Source organism: Anoplopoma fimbria, chromosome 9 (assembly GCF_027596085.1).
Source record: "Anoplopoma fimbria isolate UVic2021 breed Golden Eagle Sablefish chromosome 9, Afim_UVic_2022, whole genome shotgun sequence".
Lineage (NCBI taxonomy): Eukaryota > Metazoa > Chordata > Actinopteri > Perciformes > Anoplopomatidae > Anoplopoma > Anoplopoma fimbria.
In genome coordinates, this window is record NC_072457.1 from 22319094 (window position 1) to 22344563 (window position 25470).

General features: G+C 36.7%; 1 protein-coding gene across 1 annotated transcript in view; it reads right to left on the minus strand.

Moving 5' to 3' along the window:
* Window positions 1-11242: 11242 nt before the first annotated feature.
* tnrc6c2 (trinucleotide repeat containing adaptor 6C2) overlaps window positions 11243-25470 on the minus strand; it is a 49979-nt gene continuing 35751 nt past the window's right edge. The window contains exons 11-23 of the mRNA XM_054604601.1: window positions 25024-25166; window positions 24750-24896; window positions 23496-23636; window positions 22437-22556; window positions 22048-22131; window positions 21274-21550; window positions 20755-20904; window positions 19523-19714; window positions 17842-17991; window positions 16441-16656; window positions 15303-15376; window positions 14743-14882; window positions 11243-14137 (exon numbers count right to left, since the gene is read on the minus strand). Coding sequence (XP_054460576.1) covers window positions 13786-14137; window positions 14743-14882; window positions 15303-15376; window positions 16441-16656; window positions 17842-17991; window positions 19523-19714; window positions 20755-20904; window positions 21274-21550; window positions 22048-22131; window positions 22437-22556; window positions 23496-23636; window positions 24750-24896; window positions 25024-25166 — 2186 coding nt within the window. The 3' untranslated portion in view covers window positions 11243-13785. The remainder of the gene's footprint in view (window positions 14138-14742; window positions 14883-15302; window positions 15377-16440; window positions 16657-17841; window positions 17992-19522; window positions 19715-20754; window positions 20905-21273; window positions 21551-22047; window positions 22132-22436; window positions 22557-23495; window positions 23637-24749; window positions 24897-25023; window positions 25167-25470) is intronic.

A 25470-nucleotide genomic window follows, 5' to 3' on the forward strand; every position in this document is an offset into this window, starting at 1 on the left:
TATTTTCTTGTATTTTTTCGACATGCTATACTATGACTTATTTTTATGACTATAGTATGACTTTTTTTTCGACATGCTATAGTATGACTTATTTTTTTTTTCGACATGCTATAGTATGACTTATTTTTATGACTATAGTATTTTTCGACATGCTATAGTATGACTTATTTTTATGACTTTTTTCGACATGCTATAGTATGACTTTTTCATGACTTTTTTCGACATGCTATATTATGACTTATTTTTATGACTTTTATCGACATGCTATAGTATGACTTTTTTCGACATGCTATAGTATGACTTATTTTCATGACTTTTTTCGACATGCTATAGTATATGACTTTTTCGACATGCTATAGTATGACTTATTTTTTTAGTATGACTTATTTTTTTTCGACATGCTATATGTATGACTTATTTTTATGACTTTTTTTTTGACATGCTATAGTATGACTTATTTTTGACTTTTTTCGACATGCTATAGTATGACTTATGACTTTTTTCGACATGCTATAGTATGACTTATTTTTATGACTTTTTTCGACATGCTATAGTATGACTTATTTTTTTTCGACATGCTATATATGACTTATGACTTTTTTCGACATTTTTATGACTTTTACATTTTTTCGACATGCTATATATGACTTATTTTATGACTTTTTTCGACATGCTATAGTATGACTTATTTTTTGATTTTTTGACATGCTATAGTATGACTTTTACATATATTTTTCGACATGCTATAGTATGACTTATTTTTATGACTTTTTTCGACATGCTATAGTATGACTTATTTTTATGACTTTTATCGACATGCTATAGTATGACTTATTTTATGACTTTTTTCGACATGCTATAGTATGACTTATTTTTATGATTTTTATGACATTCGACATGCTATGCTATAGTATTATGACTTATTTTTATGACTTTTTTGACATGCTATAGTATGACTTATTTTTATGACTTTTTTCGACATGCTATAGTATGACTTATTTTTATGACTTTTTTCGACATTTTATGACGACATTATTTATGACTTATTTTTATGACTTTTTTCGACATGCTATAGTATGACTTATTTTTATGACTTTTTTCGACATGCTATAGTATTTGATGCTTTTTTCGACATGCTATAGTATGACTTATTTTCGACATGCTATAGTATGACTTATTTTTTTTCGACATGCTATAGTATGACTTTTTCGACATGCTATTATGACTTTTTTCGACATGCTATAGTATGACTTATTTTTATGACTTTTTTCGACATGCTATAGTATGACTTATTTTTATTTTTTCGACATGCTATAGTATGACTTATTTTTATGACTTTTTTCGACATGCTATATGACTTTTTTCGACAGTATGACTTATTTTATGACTTTTTTCGACATGCTATAGTATGACTTATTTTTTCGACATGCTATAGTATGACTTATTTTTATGACTTTTTTCGACATGCTATAGTATGACTTATTTTTATGACTTTTTCGACATGCTATGAGTATGACTATTTTTATTTTCGACATGCTATAGTATGACTTATTTTTATGACTTTTTTCGACATGCTATAGTATGACTTATTTTTATGACTTTTTTGACATGCTATAGTATGACTTTTTTTATGATATATTTTCGACATGCTATAGTATGACTTTTTTTATACTTTTTTCGACATGCTATAGTATGACTTATTTTTATGACTTTTTTCGACATGCTATAGTATGACTTATTTTTATGACTTTTTTCGACATGCTATAGTATGATTTTTATTTTTTTTCGACATGCTATAGTATGACTTATTTTTATGACTTTTTTCGACATGCTATAGTATGACTTTTTTCGACATGCTATAGTATTATGACTTTTTTCGACATGCTATAGTATGACTTATTTTTATACTTTTTTCGACATTTTTATGACTTTTTTCGACATGCTATAGTATGACTTATTTTTATGACTTTTTTCGACATGCTATAGTATGACTTATTTTTATGACTTTTATAGTATGACTTATTTTATGACTTTTTTCGACATGCTATAGTATGACTTATTTTTATGACTTTTTTCGACATGCTATAGTATGACTTATTTTTATGACTTTTTTCGACATGCTATAGTATGACTTTTTACATATATATTTTCGACATGCTATAGTATGACTTTTTTATACCTTTTTTCGACATGCTATAGTATGACTTATTTTTATGACTTTTTTCGACATGCTATAGTATGACTTATTTTCATGACATGACATGCTATAGTATGACTTATTTTTATGACATGCTATAGTATGACTTTATGACTTTTCGACATGCTATAGTATGACTTTTTTTATGACATGAACATCTATAGTATATATATGACTTATTTTTGACTTTTTTCGACATGCTATAGTATGACTTATTTTCATAATTTTTTCGACATGCATACTATGACTTATTTTTATGACTTTTTATGACATGCTATAGTATGACTTATTTTTATGACGACATTTATAGTATGACTTATTTTTATGACTTTTTTCGACATGCTATAGTATGACTTATTTTTATGACTTTTTTCGACATGCTATAGTATGACTTATTTTTATGACTTTTTTGAACATGCTATACTATGACTTTTTTACATGACCTTTTACATATTATTTTCGACATGCTATAGTATGACTTTTTTATGACTTTTTTCGACATGCTATAGTATGACTTATTTTTATGACTTTTTTTGCTATAGTATGACTTACATGACATGCTATAGTATGACTTATTTTTATGACTTTTTTTGCTATAGACATGCTATAGTATGACTTATTTTTATGACTTTTGAACATGCTATACTATGACCTTTTACATATATATTTTCGACATGCTATAGTATGACTGTTTTATACCTTTTTCGACATGCTATACTATGACTTATTTTTATGACTTTTTTCGACATGCTATAGTATGACTTATTTTTATTTTTTTCGACATGCTATAGTATGACTTATTTTTATGACTTTTTTCGACATGCTATATAGACTTATTTTATGACTTTTTTCCGACATGCTATAGTATGACTTTTTCGACATGCTATAGTATGACTTATTTTTATACTTTTTTCGACATGCTATAGTATGACTTATTTTTATACTTTTTTGAACATGCTATAGTATGACTTTTTATTTTTTTTTTTCGACATGCTATAGTATGACTTTTTCATGACTTTTTTCGACATGCTATAGTATGACTTATTTTTATGACTTTTTTCGACACGCTATCGTATGACTTATTTTTATGACTTTTGAACATGCTATACTATGACTTTTTTTTTATGCTATATATATTTTCGACATGCTATAGTATGACTTATTTTTATACTTTTTTCGACATGCTATGGTATGACTTATTTTTATGACTTTTTTCGACATGCTATAGTATGACTTATTTTTTACTTTTTTCGACATGCTATAGTATGACTTATTTTACTTTTTTCGACATGCTATAGTATGACTTAGTATTTTATGACTTTTTTCGACATGCTATAGTATGCTATAGTATGACTTATTTTATGACATTTTTTCGACATGCTATAGTATGACTTATTTTTATGACTTTTTTCGACATGCTATAGTATGACTTTTTTTCGACATTTTATACATGACTTACTTTTTTATGACTTTTTTCGACATGCTATAGTATGACTTTTTTATGACTTTTTTTCGACATGCTATAGTATGACTTATTTTTATGACTTTTATCGACATGCTATAGTATGACTTTTTACATGCTATAGTATGACTTATTTTTATGACTTTTTTCGACATGCTATAGTATGACTTATTTTTATGACTTTTGAACATGCTATACTATGACTTTTTACATATATATTTTCGACATGCTATAGTATGACTTTTTTATACCTTTTTTCGACATGCTATAGTATGACTTATTTTTATGACTTTTTTCGACATGCTATAGTATGACTTATTTTATGACTTTTTTCGACATGCTATAGTATGACTTTTTACGACATGCTATAGTATGACTTTTTTTTTTATACTATAGTATGACTTATTTTTATGACTTTTTCGACATGCTATAGTATGACTTATTTTCATAATTTTTGTCGACATGCTATACTATGACTTTTTTCGACATGCTATAGTATGACTTATTTTTATGACTTTTTTCGACATGCTATAGTATGACTTATTTTTATGACTTTTATCGACATGCTATAGTATGACTTTTTTCGACATGCTATAGTATGACTTATTTTATGATGACTTTTTTTCGACATGCTATAGTATGACTTATTTTTATGACTTTTGAACATGCTATACTATGACCTTTTACATATATACTTTTTCGACATGCTATAGTATGACTTATTTTTTTTTTTATACCTTTTTTCGACATGCTATGGTATGACTTATTTTTATGACTTTTTTCGACATGCTATCGTATGAATTATTTTTATGACTTTTTTCGACATGCTATCGTATGACTTATTTTTTTGACATGACTTTTTATAGTATTACCTTTTTCAACATGCTATACTATGACTTATTTTTATACCTTTTTTCGACATGCTATAGTATGACTTATTTTCATAATTTTTGTCGACATGCTATACTATGACTTTACTTTTTTCGACATGCTATAGTATGACTTATTTTTATGACTTTTTTCGACATGCTATAGTATGACTTATTTTTATGACTATAGTATTTTTTCGACATGCTATAGTATGACTTATTTTTATGACTTTTATCGACATGCTATAGTATGACTTATTTTCTTGTATTTTTCGACATGCTATACTATGACTTATTTTTATGACTTTTTTAATTTTATGACTTTTTTCGACATGCTATAGTATGACTTTTTTCGACATGCTATAGTATGACTTATTTTATGACTTTTTTCGACATGCTATAGTATGACTTTTTTATGCTATAGTATGACTTATTTTTATGACTTTTTTCGACATGCTATAGTATGACTTATTTTTATGACTTTTATCGACATGCTATATTTTTATGACTTTTTTCGACATGCTTATTTTTATGACTTTTTATAGTATGACTTATTTTTATGACTTTTTTCGACATGCTATAGTATGACTTATTTTTATGAGTATTTTTTCGACATGCTATAGTATGACTTATTTTTATGACTTTTTCGACATGCTATAGTATGACTTATTTTTATGACTTTTTTCGACATGCTATACTATGACTTATTTTTATTTTTTCGACATGCTATAGTATTTTTTCGACATGCTATAGTATGACTTATTTTTATGACTTTTTTTTCGACATGCTATAGTATGACTTACTTTTTTATGACTTTTTTCGACATGCTATAGTATGACTTATTTTTTAGTATGACTTATTTTCATGACTTTTTTCGACATGCTATAGACTTTTTATGACTTGACTTTTTTATGACTTTTTTCGACATGCTATAGTATGACTTTTTTCGACATGCTATAGTATGACTTATTTTATGACTTTTTTCGACATGCTATAGTATGACTTAGTATGACTTTTTTTATAGTATGACTTTTTTTCGACATGCTATAGTATGACTTATTTTTATGACTTTTTTTGACATATTATGGTATGACTTATTTTTATGACTTTTTCCGACATGCTATACTATGACTTATTTTTATGACTTTTTTATGACTTATTTTTATGACTTTTTTCGACATGCTATAGTATGACTTATTTTTATGACTTTTTTGAACATGCTATACTATGACTTATTTTCATGACTTTTTTCGACATGTTATAGTATGACTGATTTTTATGACTTTTTTTGACATGCTATAGTATGACTTATTTTTATGACTTTTGAACATGCTATAATATGACTTTTTACATATATATTTTCGACATGCTATAGTATGACTTTTTTATACCTTTTTTCGACATGCTATAGTATGACTTATTTTCATAATTTTTGTCGACATGCTATACTATGACTTTTTTCGACATGCTATAGTATGACTTTATTCGACATGCAATAGTATGACTTATTTTTATGACTTTTTTCGACATGCTATAGTATGACTTATTTTTATGACTTTTGAACATGCTATACTATGACCTTTTACATATATATTTTCGACATGCTATAGTATGACTTTTTTCGACATGCTATGGTATGACTTATTTTTCTGACTTTTTTCGACATGCTATAGTATGACTTATTTTTATGACTTTTGAACATGCTATACTATGACCTTTTACATATATATTTTCGACATGCTATAGTATGACTTATTATGACTTTTTTCGACATGCTATAGTATGACTTATTTTTATGACTTTTGAACATGCTATCCTATGACTTTTTACATATATATTTTCGACATGCTATAGTATGACTTTTTTATACTTTTTTTTCGACATGCTATATTATGACTCATTTTCTTGACTTTTTTCGACATGCTATACTATGACTTATTTTCATGATTTTTTTCAACATGCTATACTATGACTTATTTTCATGACTTTTTTCTACATGTTATAGTATGACTTTTTATGCCTTCTTGCGACATACTATAATATGACTATTTTATGACTCTTCTCAACATACTATACTATGACTTTTTTGACTTTTGTCTACATACAATACTATGACTTTTTTATGACTTTTTTGACATACAACACTATGACTTTTATGACTCTTTTCAACACACTATACAATGGCTTTATGACTTTTTTCGACATACAATACTATGACTTTTATATGATTTTTTCGACTTACTATACTATGACTTTCTTTAGCACTTTTTTTCTACATAATATACTATGACTTTATTGACATTTTGTTATATGTCTCACATATTTATGTCTCTCAAACCCCGAATAAACTGTTTAATACTCCCTCTTGCGTCTCTACTCAACTTATTCACTATGCCTTAGAATGATAAAAAAAACAACAACTTTAAAATCACTGATAAAATCATGGGTGAAACTAGAAAAACATAAAAAAGCACAAGACACCAAGTAACAGCCAAGAAAATTTGTATTTTATTAATATAGTCCGAAAGATGAAGACTTTTTTCCGATGCATGTCCTTAACAATCACATTTTATGAGGAGAAAAAATTAACAACATTAAAAGCCACAACTTTGTATTTCAGTTACAGACATTTTTCCTTAATGTTTTTTTTCCAAAGTAAAGAGAAAGGCAAAGGCAAAGTACCCCCATTCGCCCACCCACCCTCCCCCCTTTAAAAAAAAATGACAGCCTTAAAAGTCATGGGCTTTTTTTTCCTCAGTACAACCCACAGTGCTTTAGCAGAAGGATAAGCGCTCATTGGTTAAGGATTACACAGCATGGTGACGCAATGTAAAGTTTTACTCAAACATTAGATGTCGATGATAAGGAGAAGGGGGAAAGGGGAAGTAGATTTGAGGAAATTTGAACAAGAGAAAAAACAAGAACAACCCTACATAAAACCCTGAACCCCAGAGTCTGAGTCGACAAATGCCAGCAGTACAGCAGCTTGGTTTGGACTCTTTCCTCCCACTTGTGCATAGATCATGATCCTTTAAAAACCAGCTTTATTCCTCCACTTCAAACCTGTCTCTGAAAACCAGCTGTTACATTTTGACAAATCTCTCAACTATTGAAATACCTGTCACAGGAGCAGACATGCTAACTGACAGGAGAGATGACTTAAAAAAACTTGCACAATGCTCCTGGACTACAGGATGGACATTTTTTAAATCAAAACATACAAATGCATTTCTGTCACTGTCTTTTTCACAATCAAACCATTGATCAGTTTAAATGTAAAGCAATTATACTTAGATTTCACATGTAAAGCACTCCACTTTTTTACAAAGTTGATTCTTAGTCTTATTTGGTAAATATATAACTTGCTACAAACTTTTTTTGTTGTTACTTGGTACTCTCTATATTCTGTTAAACTCATGACCTTCAGTGCTTGCTTGGAGTTTAATTGTTTTCAGTTGCTTTTTTCACACAAACATTAAATCTAGAAATGACGGAGTTGCTATCTAGAACCCTGGCCTTCCTGAGACAAAATCCACATCTTTTATGAGTGTGCAAGATAGTGAGCAAACTGTGTTGCTTACAGGAAATATAAAATCACAACTCAATACATACAGAGATAGTCTGTCGACGCTGAAAGAAAACAAATTTAAAATTGAAATGACACAACACTGATCAATCCCAGAGTTCTTAAAGTAGCATAAATCTTCATTTTGTAAGATTTCCATGTCCATATTTGATGGAAGAGGAAATTTGTCTCTTGTTTCTAACATTCCTGTTATAAATTCCTATTTCCTTGAACTTCAGACGAATGAAATGTTTGTAAACGACAGGTGGCTTTTGCAAAAAACAAACAAACACAAAAGATAGGCACCTCTGAAATGAGTCTTGTAACAAACTCACCTCCCACACGTTATCCCTTTCTATTTCTCCATGAAGTTAACATAGGGATTACTAGTCCTTCTACAGCTATCTATGGCCACAGTTCTTTGTTTTTTCCCCCTCTTTTTTGTTTTGTATTTTTTTTTGTATTTTTTATGTATTTTTGTATTTTTTCTCAATTTTTTTAATAATTGAAACAAAATGGTGCAATACTCAATGATAATCCTTTTATGGGATTATTCCACAATAAAAGCCACTATAAGGTAGATAATCTTTTTACAGATAGAACCAAAAAATCCATTAAGTCCTTGAGTAAACATGTACACATGAATTGTCACCATCTCCCCTCAGTACTTAAACTCGGTTATCTACGATTAGCTGAGTGAGGGGTAGAAGACACTCAGTGCAACGTTAGAAGATAATAACAATGTCTATCAGAATAGTTTTGGACAGAACAAAAAAAAAGAAGAAAATAAAAACAGACACAAAATATAGCATACTGAGTGGAACATTACAGCCGGCCATGTGCCCGGTACACACAGTTTCTTGCGCACACATTCATACAAACATCTGACTTTCAAGCACACATCTAAGATGACTTTTGCATTTTTTCTCAAAGATTTTGTATTTGTAACTCAATGCAATACATTTTTTTTTATATTCTCTAAAAGCCCCTAGGTGTACCTGTCAGATGGTGAGAACACAAAATAATTACTGACTTCACATTACATTATTGGCGCTCCATGATTCAAGTATTTGTGTTTAATATTTTGTCTTGTTTTGATATGTTTGTGATTTTTTAATCGACTGGTTGGGTTGGGCTTTAGACAAGCTAACTAACAAACAAATACACATATGTACAGTACAAGCACTTCAAAGTACTGTAATATGTCATCAAAACCAGAACGTGCATATCCAACTCCGTATAAGAAAGCCGATGCTTTCAATCAATCAAGTATCAGTTTACACCCGACCCAAATTCTTTCCTTCGTATCACTTATTTGCGGGGAAAATACATATTGCTCATTTTTCAGTTGTATGAAACCAAGACCTTTTAAACAAAAATGAAACGTTTTAAGAGGTCAGGATCCAAGAAGTCTGAAGAGGTGATACCACACACACACCAAACTCACAGTATGTATATATATATGTATATATAGATACACACATATACATATATACACACTGTTATCTAGAACAGAGCTGTAGAGAGGAGAACCTCTCGATGCTGGTGCAGCATGGGAAACCCCCTTCACTGTCAGGGTTCTCCGGTAATGCAATGCAGGATGCAGGAGGAAGAGGTCCTCGGCTATTGGGTCTGTCTGAGCTTGGATCAAGGCAGTTACAGAAACAGGCAATAGTGATTTTTGCTTGTGTGCTGCAGGACTGCAAGTCCTGAAAGGTAGCCTTTTCCCATTTTCTTGCTTTTTTTCCCCCAAGTTTTTTAAAACTTTTTTTTAAAATGTTTTTAAGACTTTGTACCTCTTGAAATGTGCCCCTCCCCTCCTGCTGATGCAGAGTGAGGAGAGTGAGGCTGATACAGTTGGCCCAAGCCATCTGGGTCTGTGGAAATGTACAGTTCAGTGGTCCCGCTTTGAGCAGGACACAAACATAAAATCGAGATAAATACAGCATCCACAAAAAGGCACCCCGGCCACCAGTCTACTCCTTTAGATGGTGGTAGTAGAGGCTGACGACCAGAGACGTTTCAGCTAGAAGTGCAGAGTTTAACATATTATAGATCTTTTTTTTTTTTTCACTTAGATTTTTTAGCATTTTTAAGATTTTTATGTCAAACTTCATAAAAATGACGTTAAAATGCAATTTCATTTTTGGTTTTAAAAAAATATGTACCCGGGATTACCCATCATCAACTGTGCACTGTAGCAAACTGGAACACCCAACTGAGTAAAGATTTTCTCCTTTGCATGGAGCATTCCCCACAAAATCATTAAAAAAAAAGAAAAGATCTCAGTCTTTTCAGGGTGTGATGCTGCTGCCCATTTGTTTGATCCCTCCTGTCCCCCGCTGCACCCTCTGCAAAGGTTATCAAAGCTCCTCCGAAACAGGGAACAGAAGTGCTCTCTATCAAGATACAGTATGACACAGCAAATTTATATATTGGCACATTACGTTGGCAACTTTTACACGCAATAATGGGCCCCGAAACATTAAATATAGGCCACCTTTTTGAGAAAAAAGATTCAATACAAGCATTTTCCCTTCCAATTAGGATTAAGTTCGAGGCATGAGGTCCGTATATGTTGCGCAGATGGCCTTTTCATTTAAGACTTTGCTCTCACAGTAGAAAGGACAGATTCGGAGAGCTGCATCTCTTACTTGGTATCATCTACTCCCCTACCCTGAGATCAAGTGGACAGAAGTGTCTTCAGCGCAGAGAGAAAGGCCCATCTTTGATAAAGTGTTCGGACTTCAGTACATGACAGTGTTCTGGTGGCTTAGCCTGACTTAACAGAAACAGCGGCCATTCTGAAGTGCTGACAGAAGCACACGGGGGGGGGACGAGTGTTAGGGTTTGCCAAGAGCTCATTCCCGAGTGAGGTTTGGCGTGCTGTAAAGGGCCCCAGCCTCTAGTCTTTTGCATAGAAACAGATAGGAGGGCCTGTTGGTGCCTGGTCAGGGGAGGGCTACTGGGTCTGGTTGAGGTGGAGAAGGAGAGGAGGTCATAGCGTAGCAGCTAGGCAAAGGGCAAGGGGGGACAGCCTGCGGGCAGGCGGAGCAGCTTGGAGCAACAAACACCCACACCCCCGTCTGAGACACCCTATTTTTTTTTTTTTTTTTTTTTTTTTTACACATCTCAAGATACTACCTGGAAGTACTACAGAATACTGTTAAACACAAAAGCATGATCAGTTCAAAACAAATAGACAATCAATAACGCTCTGTAGTATTGATCCTCGTTTTGCATTCAATACACAGGATGAACATACAGAGGCACCTCTGACCAAAGTGTTTCTGCATATGAACAGTGAAGGGCTAGTTCAGCAGCCAGTATTTTGTAGACCACTGCATGTAGACAAAAATAACAATATAACACATTGAAAAAAAATAAAGTCAAAATGATCTTTTCCCCCCCAAAAATAAAAAAAGAACACTGGCAAAAAATTCCAGAAATATGACTATTACATCTTCCAGCTAAAGTGATCTGTGTGTCAAAGAACTGAGAGATGGGGGAGAGGGCAGGAGGACAGCAGGGTCGAGTGGTGGCGGGCCCCCCGTTGGAGATGCCGTGTGCGGCGGAGAGCTGTGATTGGCCGGTCTCGGACGAGCCGCATTTGTTGCCAGACTGAGGGAGGGTCAAGTGGAGCCCAGAAGGAAGTGCTGCGCTGTGGGGCTGCCGCTTGACACCCAGAGGACCACAGCAGAGAGGCACTCAGTGGACAGTCCCCCTCCCCACCCCACTCCGACTTCACCCCACGGACTTACTGTCCGGCGGGTGTCAGAGACAGCTGACGTTGCAAGTCTAGTGCCTCCAAACAGAACAAGGCTAAATATTTGGAGTAACAGTGATATTCACTTTGATATTGTTCAAAGAAGGATAAAACAAAACAGACTGCAGTTTTTCACCAATGTCCAATGGTACATTTCAGTTTTGTTTCCCTTCATCCTGCTACCAGAGGAACAACACCAGACACATTTCCAAGGAATAGATATAGTACATAAAAGAGCATTTTTTTGTTTGTTGTTGTTTTCTATGTTGATGCTGCTCCTTTTTTTGATTTATTGGATTGCAGTTGAAGCCATTTGCTCTTCATAAGTGCTATGATAAAACCCTTTGAATTTATAAAAGTCTTAGTCTCTTCTGTTTGTACAGTACCAAACGCAAGGAACACTCGAAGGTCTACTGCATTAGGAGAAACCCCTCTTATTTGGTATTGTGCCAGATACCCAGGACCATCCAATCCCACTGTGAATTCAGTCTCTGTTGGGTTGGGCTGTGGCATGCAGAGAGGAAGTGTGCATTATTGTGTCACTCTTTAGTACAGTTCACTGCATACACAGTTCAACAGCTGCTTCTTCCTCTTTGCAGAGTTTTTCCAACAGTGTCAGGGGGATTGGCGGCCTGGAGGGAATCCAAGTTTTGAAAAGGGGTAACATTTGTTAAGTTCCAATGTCTTTTGCCGCAATCAGCAACAATCAAGAAAACGAAACAAAAGAGAAACCAGCTCCGGTGGACATAGAGTGTGGACGGAAGAAAGGTCTATGGTGTATATTGCACAATGTAACTGTCACATGAAGGTGAAATTGTGTTCTTTTTTTCCTCCGAGAAACTGGCTGACCATACGGACCGCTGGGCTTCATAACAAATCGGACAATAGAAAATTCAACAAAGCACCAGTAATCGACTGGGTTGAAGGTGACCAGAAGGATCTGGGCTTGCGGTGATTAGGTGCCACTGGACCTACATAGGCATGTATGGAACCAGAGACACGCAGCGAGGTCGACAAATAATCTTCTCTCAGCTTATATATTGTAGATATCAAAAAACGCGCTTGGGTCTAGACCTACAAAAAAAAGAACATTTAACAGCTGTGTCAATCCCTTTGAGAAAACCTAAATAATTAAGCTGATGATTGGTAGGGCCAGTCATGTGGCCAGGACTTCTTACTGCCCAGTGACAGAGTTGGTCACCAGTCATGTCCTGTACCACTTGCTGGTTCAGAGGTGAAACTGTGCAAGATTTCAGCTATTTCTTCAGTTACAAAAAAAACAACAAAAAGGCTGCTTGGGAAGGACCTGGGCCAGAGAGCACTTAAGGCTAATATTAGTGCTGAGAAACAAACATTAACATAACTAGTAAAGGTCTTTGAACCACATCATTGGCCATGGACATGCTGGGAATGGTCGTTTTAAGTCTTATTTTGGGATGATTTTTTTTTTTTTTTTTTTTGGAGGGATAAGGAAAGTCTCAGATGGCAGCTTTGATTGCTTCTCCTAAAAACAGTCTTCAAAACAATTTCACACAGAATGTCATGTATACTTATGGAAAAACTAAAAAACACTTCAAAGGTTTCTTTGTATTGTGTCTCATTTCAGTTTGTTTTCTATGATGCATTTCAAAAATACCAAAAAAGGTAAGGTAAACCAAACAAAAAACGGACAAAAGCAAAACAGATGGACTGGAGTCTGCAGTCTGTGTGGTTGGGACTCCAGCCCTCTGATTCACAATTCACAGTTCAAAACAGTTCAAATTGATACTGATTATCGCCACATGATTTGCTTGGGTTTTGCTCCTGTTCATATTGAATCATTTTTTTTGTTTTGTTTTTTGTATTTTCTTTCCCCACCCACCCTCCACCAATGGCTTACGTGACATGGTGGTGGTGGTTGGTTGGTTAGTGTATTGTGGCATCATCCTACATGGACTCTCCACTCAGCAGATCTCCAGGCAGCAGGGTGTTAATGGGGGTGGGGCTCCCAATCACACGGGCGTCCTCTCCACTCGGCGGTCCCCACAGGCTAGAGTACTGGGGCACACCGCCCCACAGCAGGTCGCCTCCGCTGGGCTTGCCTCCGCCGCCACCGCCGCTGCTCCACTGGCCGATAGAGTGGGACTGTGCTGCCCCGCCCATCCGGTTTTGATTGCTTCCCGGGTTGGCCTGCCAGCTAGTGGTGTTAGCCCCCAGCGACTGGCCTTGTGCAAAGAAGCGGTTCACCTCCTCCTCGCCGGCAAACTCCGCCAGGATGGTGGTGTTTCCAAGCACACACCTTACAGAAGACACAAGAGGACACGTTTAGTCTTACAATGATAATTCAACCACAAATAAAGAAATAATAGTTTTCATGTAATGAAAAGGTGTTCTTTAAACAAAAATGGGGCAGCATATAGCTGACATACTTTTTAATCAAATGGTGCTGTTGTTTTTAGGGCTTTACTATGGTAATCTGCTTTTTGGTGACCTGCCATAACCACATTTCGTGCTGCTTATAATGAAAAGTGGGTCACATAATTTGCATTTTGTTTCTATGACAAAAGCAAAATTGAGGTCAAACCTTAGACAGTTTGACATAAAAACAAAGTGACCTCAGACTGGCTCTGAGCTGGTGTTTCCTCCCATTTCAATTTTATAATTACAATAAAAACTGTTATATTACAAAGCAGCATGACTCACAACCTCCTTACCCATGTGACAGCCAAGATACTAAAATAACATTGTTGGATCCAAAAAGCTGAGCTGCTCTCAGCTTGGGAAAACACCATTAAGAAAAAGGGGACCTTAGGTTTTCCACAAGTGTTAGCCATTTCCTTTCTCTGTAATATAAAATGAAATGTTGGGAAAGAAAGAGTGAACGCTTCCTTATTGTCCGCTTACATGTGCAGAGACTTCTGGGCCTTAGCGGCCTCGTCCTTGGAGCTGTAGCGCACCACGGCGTTCCCCTGCGTCAGGTTGAGGTGGAATGTGATCAGGGGGCCATGCTGCATGCACAGGGTCCGCAGAGTTGAACCATCGATCTGGAGCACAAGATAACAAAAAAGAAATTGCAGTTACAGCTACTATCTGAGTTTATTCATCAATATTACACTGTAGTTTCAGTCAACATTTACTTTCCTTACTCACTGTCCATGTTCTATCTTTTTGTAGTACATCATTTTCATACTTAGTACTGTTTTGCTGATATTTCATCTGCCTAAGACTGTTGATTTCATTTTGTATTAAGTGTTTTGTGTCACACTTGTTAGAAAGCAAACTAAAAGTGCAGAATTACATTTTTTACATTTTGAATATCCTTCCCCCTAAACCATCAAAAGAGTTGTTTGAGACATGGCAATGATCCACGAGCAGAATTTGAATTCCTATTAATAACATGCCAGCTTTACTCATAATACACTATAGCTTCAATCAAGTAAGAATTAGCAGCACAGAGTACGTACTTGTGGGGTGAGATTCCTCAGCACCAGCCAGCTGCTGGTCCTGTTGGAGGTGTCAGTACTCCAGGTGGTTCCCTCTGTAACAAAAATGTAATATATTATTTTATGTATTAGGTGTAAGAATAAAAGTAGTAGTGTTGTAGAGTTTGTCTTGACAAAATGTTGTAGTGAATTAGTTATTATTAGTGATTTACAAGCACTTCTTCTCACATTACAGTCATGTGAAGTTGGTTCAATCGACAAATGTGAATACTAAGAGTATATGTGACAAATTCATTTCAAGTGACAGTACCCTTATGATAGAGCTCTTAAAGGGAAGGTGTTAAACTGATTTGAAACCTGTGTTTTCTTCAGCCACTGTAATGGTTTTTCAAGAGTGCTTAACGTCAGAGAGTTTAAATTCAAACAATAGAGGAACACACCTAACGTCAACTCTTATCCATTTCCACACACAAGATTCTTTTCGAACACGAATACAAGAAGTTCCTCTTCAATCTGCATGAACTTGGACATGTACAAAGGTCGCATACAGGATTTAACTGAGGCTTCCTTTCAGAGCCGGTAAACCTCAAAATGTCAGTTTAGCAGGGTGTGTTCCCACAGACTGTATATAGTGCTGTCAGTACACAATTGCAGCTGTGAACTTCGACACACCTACACATCTTCATTCACGTCTGTGTTTGATGGGTGTGAAATACACCGAAGAGATTGACAACTGTTGCTTTTATTTTGGTTTTCAGTTCAAGGCTATATTTGAAATGTCCATGTTGAAATGTCTCACATTTTGTAAATGGCTTTACTTTCTGCAATCTAAGATAAAAGCTTAGCAACAACATGCATTTTTTTTCTTTTGTAATGATGTTAATATATTTTGCAGAGATCTAGTCTTGGTAAGGAATACCTCTGAGTATAACCTGAAAAGCAATGTTTCCAATGTGTAGAATTTATGTTGCCAACTAACTAAAGATCCAACATTTTTCATAAACTCTTTTTCTTTCTTAAAATGTTATGTTTTGAAATGCAGTTGAAATTGCAGGTTGTTGAAAAGTGCAGAGGAACAGTGAGTGAGTTTGTGACTGTGTCAGTTAGGTGCCACTAAAATAAATCAAATAAGTGCATTGTGGTTTGCGAGAGTGCTCACCAGGGGCGTAGGAGCCGCTCCAGCCTTGGCCCAGGCCCAGCGAGTTGCCACCCCAAGTAGAGGAGGGTTTGTTGTGGGTGAGGCCTGGTGGGGGCCGGGAAGGTGCTGCGTTGCTGCGCGGCCCCTGAGGGACTTTCCACAGCTCATGAGACAAAGAGGCTTGGCCCTGGGAGATTGGCCCTTGGGACCAGGTGGACTTCATGTCAGAAAGCTTGCCTTTACATGGAGAGAGGGTGGGGAGATCAAGTACAGAAAATCAGTAAAACGATGTGACCTTACAACTAAGTTGTCAGTCTCCCAACTAGGCATTTATGTTCCTTGTCTAATTAATGGTTAGGCTAATGCTAACGGTATTTTTTTTTACACCAAAACATGCCAAAAAGTTACATACTTGTGCACTAACAATGTGCACTGCATCCACCTAAAACTTTCTGAGGTAAAAACCTAACCAGGCAGACACAAATACCTGCTGAAGTGAAAGTAGACACTGTGTACAACATGCATATTCTGAGTTTATTTTTCATTTCCAGTACCGCTTTTCTGGATTCCAGTGGAATCTCTGACTTCCTTCCAAATTAGAGTAAATGTAAAAACAAGAAGTATAGTGTCTAACAACAGTAATCTTAAGAATCGGATCTCAAATGACATATTCATCACGTTGAGAATTGAAGTCTTGTGATTTTCTTTATCATTTTAGAGAACACACAAAAACACCCACACAAACACGGGGTGTATGCTGATGCCATGATCGGCTGGGGTGAGGCTTGTTGTTTTCTTGTGGGTTGAGTCAAAGAGACACAGGTGGTTGAAGGTCATGCTTAGGTGAGGTTGCTGTCTTAGTTTCGGCAAAGGTACTGAGGGTGAAAGTTTAGGTGTGACTTGGAGTAAAAGAAGGGTCATAAACACGGGTCAGGGGTTGGGTAAGGTTTAGGATAAGTAAGGAGCCTAAGACAGTGTTGTATTAAGGCTCCAATTTGGATGGGAAGAGGTTTGGCAGGTCCACACATTGAGGAAAAACACTCTGGATGTGTACCTGAGCTGTCTCCATCAGAGGACGACAGACTGAAAGAGCTAGAGTAGCCACTGATTGGCCAGTCGTTGCTGGTTGGAGGCAGAGAGTCATTCTGAAGTGGCAGAGCTGGGGAAGTGGCTATGTTGTCATAAGAGGTGACAGTGTGGTGACCGGAGACAGTGAGGAGAAAAACAAAAACAAGTAACTTAATGTATGCATCCGTACAAAGCACATGATACTGGGGAAGGCGGTGTAGGAGAGATAGTAACATGGGTTGGCATGTTTAAAGTTGAGTAACTTACATTTAATTCAAATTTACACAGCATGTTTTGGTTTAGGACTAGTGCTCGTCTTAAAATGAATATTTGTGGCCTTGCTTCTGTTCATACCTCCATTTCTGTCCCGCAGCAGGTATCGATTGACGTCGTGGATGTTGGTGTTGATGGTGGGACCGCTGGGGACACTGCCAGGGGTCATGTTGGGGTCATTCTCGGGGTCGATGTTCTGAAGGCCCTTCCATGGCACACCAGGGCAGAATTCTAACGGGGCAAAATGAACAAGATCAGATCTCAGAGAACTTTTTGCCATCTCGTGACTTCCCCACAGTTTGAGCAATATACACAAGCCTCAGAGCAACTGCTTTCCTCATACTTATTCTTAGACTGATGCAACTGGTGTTGAAGATATTGAATGAATGAGTCATTTCCTCTTTTTTACATTGTTGTGGCTAGGGCTGTAAAGTCCTAGTTTAATTGCTGAATATTTATTTTTATTTTGAGCGTTTCATTTAAGTTTCATTTGAGTCCTCCTCCTCTACCATCCATGTCAAAGACATCGGCAGTGTGGCAGAATTTTTCCAAAATAGATGGCGGGAAAAAAGTCGAATGTAAAATTTGCAAACAACAGTTTGCATATCACAGCTCGACTACAAACATGGCGTATCATCTAAAAACGGTAATATTTCAATATTATAGCCTATTAATATCATATTAAACATATTTCAATATTTTAGTCTAATAATCGTTTATTCGTTTTATAACTGCAGGATCCCTCCGATACACCCAGACCACGCTGGATGTTAAGCCTCCTCTATCATCCAAACGCAAACATGATATCACAGAAGGAATTGTCAATTTTATTGCTCAGGATATGAGGCCCATTGGTGTCGTGTTTAATAAAGATAATTTTCCCTGAATTGCCTTTTGTGTTTAATTGCCTTCTTGTGCTGATATCAGTATATATTTTCGGTAATCATGGGCTATTATATTGCGCAGATGCACGTGATGCCCCCCCCCCCCCCATTAGTCGATTTTTAGTCGAAATTTCAGGGTTTCAGTCGACCAAGAATTTCTTTGGTTGATTACAGCCCTAGTTGTGGCACCTTTAGCATTGTATTTCGAACTTCTATGAGGGTGGCCTACAGAAAAGATTTGGCCCCAAGCAAAGATATTAACATTTTTGTGCATTTATGTCTTCCTCTTTTTTTTTTTTTTTTTTAATTCCCATGATTATAGTTGCTACAGCTCCTGCTGAGGACCATGAACTAGTCTTTCCAAATGTCCCTGTGGAAGTGCAGTTGACCACAGTCTGTTTTCACAGAGGATATTTTGACATGTCACCAAATTACGGTAATAATGTTTGAATTCCATTTTAGCTTCTTCATTCTCAGGGCATTGTGCATGCTGACTCACAGTCACACTTCACTCACTTATGACATACTGTGTTATCAGTAACACCTTTGACGCCAGTATTACTACTAAGAATGTAAAACATTAAAAAAATGCCCTGTACAGCTACAGAGGCGTATTTAAATACTCAAGCCCATTCAACCTCTAGCTGAATGAAGCTTTTGTGGGAATTACGTGATGTCACAGAACTATATATATATATATATATTTTAATAAGAATGATAACACGGTGAGTTGTCCTAACCTAATGGTTGCCACAAAACTAACAGACTGAGCATTGAGAAGAGCTCTAGTTAGGAAACATAAGGGAAAACACCTGTGTGTGTGTTGACCATGGGTGTGTAGCAGCTTGAATGGCTATCTATTTGCATCTTGTCCTCACCTGGGGGCCAGTTAATGTTGGTCCCATTGGAGATCTTTTCATTGGAGCTCTTGCCCTGGCCCCAGCTGTCTTGGGGCACCATGGGGCTGCTGGGGGACTCAGAGCTGGACATTAGATTGTAATGGTTGTATGAGTCCTCCAGATGGGGGGGCTTTCCGGGGGGGCCCAGGCTAGAGGCAGCAGATATGGCACCTAGTAAATGCAAAGACCAAAAAGAAATGAAATTGAACTTAGTTTGACTTCATATTGAGGACATAATATATGACAGTAGTCTTTTGAACTCATTCTTGCTCATCATATAACCAACATCAACGCTTTAAATTTGCATTGAAGGTCTTTTCAGAATAACATTTTATTGTTTATGATGCAAGTTTATCTACATGGGTAGTGATGCACTGGATGTCTTTTAAGGACGTCAATACACAATACTTGAAATGCAAAAATGGATGACACTTTAAGAAAACTCTTATTTCAGCATAAGTTTGAAGACAGAATGTGTGGAAAGAAATAGCTGGAGCTGACGATATTTCGAAGTGTAGGAGTCAACAGGTTGATGTCAGTGAGTGTTATCTAGTTTCTCTTCTCAGAACAGTTTATCTTATATCATATTCAAGGACTTAACATTTCCACGTCCCCAGATGTAAAAAAAATGGTGGTGTCAGGGCTTCCATTTAGGTGAGGAAAGATTTAGCAGGTCATGCACCTCTACTATTATTGAGCGAAAAAACGGAAGGAGCTTTAGCAGCTTTGGTCTGAGCGAGAATGAGCTTGCAGTCAGAATGTGTGAAGACAATAAATGTACCGAGAAAAGGGCTGCGAGTGAAATGCGAGTGACAACAAGCTGTGTAAGCTGTTGAGTTTCTCATCTGCAAACCAGTCTGAGAGGTTCAAATGAGGGAAGGCGGTCGACTGACACCACTGATTATGATTGTGATGTTTTACAATACTTATAAAAGTTACTGTCATTATCAAATTACCCAAACATTACCATCAAAGCTATATTCAACATAAATCTTAGCTATGGAACAATTGTACACTTTTGCTACTTTTCAAAGTCCTGTAAAGAAAAATAACTATTGAATTTACTGAAAGAAATTACATTTTTCTTGAAATTCAAATCACTGATGAAGGAGAGCTGCCATTGTACAACATATTGGATGCCTAGTGGTAGTTTGCAATACAACATATGTGCAGGGGGACTGTCCAGAAGAATGTGTTTTTCTTGGACATACCGTGCTTATTGAGGTTGTTCTCCATGTTTGAGGAGTCCATGGAGTTAGAGTGTGTCCACTGGGACAGGCGGGATTGGGGCTGGGGGTGCTCCTTCAGGGACAGTCCCCCAACCTCCATGCAGTTTACATTCATGTTTGGATTCAGTCCAGCTGCACACACAGAAAATAAATATTTTAAATATATTCACAATATATAGCTCTACAAGGTACAAGATTTCTGTTTAAAACTGCAGTCGCGGAAAAACAAAACAGGAAAATACACATTAATATGTTATCAGATGTCGAGAGGGAATAATCTAAATGTAAATTAGCATGTATTTCTTAAAGAAAAATGGCTATGGACGGTTTCTAGTTGGATGCATTCATTGACTTGATTGTGGGTGGCCACGCAGTATGGTGAGTACAAATGTATGCATGACAAGGTTGCCTCCTCAAGGGCTGCTGAGGAAAATGACTATTCTCAACAAAACTGCCAAAGTGCCAAAATCTCCTTTTCAGTAGTCCCCATCCCGGACTCACAGAGAGAGTAGGTGCTGTAGGCGTTGGGCGAAGACGGCGGCTCTTTGGTGTGCAGTGTGTCGGCTAGGCCCGGAGCCTGGTGTGGGCCTGTGTAGGGGTCCAGGGTTGATTTGCCGGAACCATGGCCTCCGGCGGGGCCACCGGGGGGATGCAGACCAGCGGAGGAGGAGGAAGAGGAGTGAGAGGGAAGTTGCTGCTGCTTCATCAGCAGCGCTTGGTACAGCTGACGCTGGTGCTGCTGGATCTGCTGCTGCATGTTGGTGATTGTACGTGCAACCTGGGAGAGAGGAGAGAGCGTGTCACAACAATGTGTCATAAAAAGACGATTTGAGCAGTATAGGGCAGGAAAACAAGAAGATTAAAATAAAGAAAAGATAAAGAAAGAGGGAGCAGGAGGGGAAGGAAGGAAGATCTGAGGGTATTGAACAATGTGTTATTGAAAGTGGAGAAAACGGTGAGAAGGAAGCAAAAAGCACATCCTTTTTCAACAAGGCCGTGTCAACATGCTGCTGATATCTCACAAACAAAAGAGAATAACGTTTTAAAAAAAGGAGAACAAAAGGAGAAAGACTTGCTGGCTCATGTTAAACGAGAAGTAAAGATGTTCTCACATCGTTCCCACGATTTCTTAAAGTTTGCATAACTCCTGTTGTAACAATGCGTGATGATTTTCGTCTGTTGACGTTATGGTATCATGTGAGAATCATCATATTTATATAAAAAAAAAAAAAAAAAAAAAAAAAAAGAAGTATAATGATGCATTTAGGGACTCACTTGCTGCTCTTGTTGTCTAATGGGGCCGGAAACATTGCGTTGCGCCTGCATCATCTGCTGCTGGATTTGTAAACGCTGGTACGCCTGAATGAAGGGAATCAAAAGTACAAATACAATTATTAAAAGATTCAATAATGGGAAAAATACAAAACAGAAGGAAAGAGGGGTCACCCGTTTATAGCTGACACATCTTTGGTTAGTCTAACCATTTTAGCTTTACTTTCTCATGTGTTTTTCAAATATCCACATTCTTAACTTAAATCAGATTTAAAAAATGTTTTGCCTGGCTTCATCTCCTTTCCATTTAGATTTATGTCACACATTCTCTGCTTCAGACCTAAATACATGCTGCACTGCTAATACAGATGGAAAGAGGGATTCTGACTCACCATTTGCAGTTGCTGAAGTTGGTACAAGAGGGTCATTTGTTGAGGGTTTATTGGTGAGGTTAAAAGTGCAGGGTTCAGACCAATGTTTTTTGCTGCAAACTGCAAGAGCTGTGCTTGGACCTGGGGGGGGGGGACCGGAGAGACAGAAAGATGGGATGACAAGTTAGTCACTGCAAATCACAACCACTGTACAAAAGCAGCTTCTGACAAGTAAAACAAGTCACTACTAGATGCATGACAGGAGGACAAGAGAGGACGAGGAAGGGTCTGCCTGAGGAGTGTTGTAAAGGCTTGAGGTTTTAACAGGCATAGTATTTTGTTACCAGTCTTGAAAATATAGTTCTTCAGATTTATTTTTCAAATCAAAAATTTTCATAGACTATGATGTAGGAAATTAAAAATGTCAAATTTATTGACGGAGGAAATATCCAGGTTTCACATCTTATTATCTGATTATTAATAAGAATATTTCTAATTAAGAATGAACTAAAGTATTTAGTGTCATCACAAACTATATCCAGTTTGTTTTATAGTGTAAAATAATTTACGATGGTTATATGAGGCTATACAGACAGAAAAGAGAGACAAAGAACAACGTCGCCACCTACAGTCCTCCGCAGTAATAATAATAATATCACAGTAGGATTTTGAAAGTAAGGTTTGTATATATCCACACTGCCGATTTATGGCTCTTTTTTAATAAATATAAAGGCTGGAATGTCAGCTACCTCTGAAATCTTTACAGCTCTTCTTCTCAACGCTTCGCATGAGTGGCTGAAATGATCCTATTGGTGTTGGCTTGATGTCAAGCATATAACTCAGATTGTGCAAAAGTCAAATTGTGTTCCCTGGTTATTGGACAAGTAGTGCAATCTATTTATTTTTTTATTCTACCTTTTTTTTTTTTTTTTTTTAAAGAAAATTCCTTGACAATGCATTCTTAATGACAATAATATCTACCAGCCATCTTTTTTTTTTTTTGGTCTTCTGTGATATTAACCAATATAGCTCCATGTAACATGTTAAATATGTCACTTTTGTTTATGTGTGTCTATCTACCTGAGGGGAGAGAAACTGAGGCACTTGAGCACGTAGACTAGGCTGGGATGAGCTGAGAGGTGGCACTGGTGGCTGTGGAGGCTGCTGCTGCATGGCCCGGGTTTGTGCTGCTCCACTACTGCCAAACATTCCACTGTGTATCTATGAGCAAGAGTCATAAAAGTACAATGAAACGTCTTCAAAACCTTCCAGTTCATTCAAAGGACTGAAGCCATTTCTTTACTGTAGAGCTGAGCCACCGTGTTTGGGAAGAAATGTGTGCATTCTTGACCACTCCAGCAAACTGAATACCTCACGAGGAAGGATAGGAGTTGACCATCCAACTGTCAAGCCTTTATGAATTTAATGGGTTCATGCAAAACATGAATGAGTGCGCTTCAATTGGATGAAAAAGAAAACTTTAAGTACACTCAAAAGCCTAAAGCATAAGTCTTTGATATCCCCAACCCATATTGCAATGTCTAAAAATATTTTTTTCCAGCATTTTCCTTCAAGGTCTAACTTCACACTACACCTTGTTCATCAAAGCATACTGAACAATCACAGAGCAGCTAGTCGTTAGACCGTGAAATTGTTACTATTTTATCTATTTAGCCATTCATCAAATGGTTTTATCCACTTCCGATTCCACGTTGTTAAAAAGGTATCTCCATTCAGTGCAAAAAAAAAAAAAAAAAAAAAAAAAAAAAGGCCCTCTTACAGTGCCTTTGTTTGGGCTTCAAGGACACACTGTAGTTTTCTGGGCCACGACTGCCTCTGGAGGTGATATTTGATAGAGCGTAACTATCTGATTTCAATCAACACTCCAGGCAAGGTCATACACAGTAATGTGAGCAACAGAAAAGTGGAGATTTGGGAGTGCATGTGGGTAGAGAGGTGTGTGTAAAACAAATGATATTCATCAGTTGTTGTTGCCATCCCTTCACAATACACACTTAAAGCCTGCGCAAGCAATTCAATTTCAAAATGATGCTGATGCAACAGAAATGTTTTGCACCGCATAAGGTTTGGTAGCACAATCTGTCAGCATGTTCCCTTGTGTATAACAAAGCTGTTCATATGAACTTAATTTCTTACATTTTCTTGTCTTAAATTTAGGACCACAAATGTTGTGTATGAATGTTGCTGGTGCACATTTGGGCAATGTTTGCCTTTCTGTTATCCATTTTGGAACAATTTTTTTTTTTTTTTGGAACTACAAAAGTTAAATTCTGTGACAATGTGTAGAATAACCGTGCATGCTCAATTTGTTACCTGTCTGTTGTTCAAGTTTTGCATGGCCAGCCCCGGGTTGCCCTGTCCCAGACCCTGCCCAGGAAGGCTACTGTTGGCCAGGGGGAGCTTCAGGCTCGGGGAAGGCAGATACGGTGATGGGGGGGCATCATCTGACAAAACACCATCCTGTACCAGAGCAAAATAAATGGTCAACAGGGGAATAAACAGATAAGGAAAAAAGCTTTTTTTAACTACACTCATCATTTTAAAAACAGAAAAGGCCTGATTTCTGGTCAGATGCTTAATGTCTGACCTTGTCAAGATAGGAGTTGCGGTCGGAGGGGTCTTTGGAGAGTGCAGAGGGCCGACACACCATGGGCTTGTTCATGCCGTTGCTGTAATCAGACATGCCCATACCCCGCTTGTCCAGGTCAGTCTTCTTCTCCAACAGGGCGCCTGGTAGCAGTAAAAGTGAGGTAAACTTAAGTTTGGTCACGGAAATATACAGTGTCACAAAATGCAACGATAAAGTTTTGATATATTTCATCAGGTGATGTCATTTAAATGTCCTTTTTTCTTCTATTAATGTCTATATATCTATACACACTTTGGGTATGCTGGTAATTTGACAATAAGCTAAATCTAGCATTCACTCAGATTAAATACTTTACTAACAAAGAAAAGTGTGGCTTGGTATTATTCCTGGGTGAATTAAAGTGGAAATGTGGCAAATTAATTGTATCCTGATCTTAATTCTAAG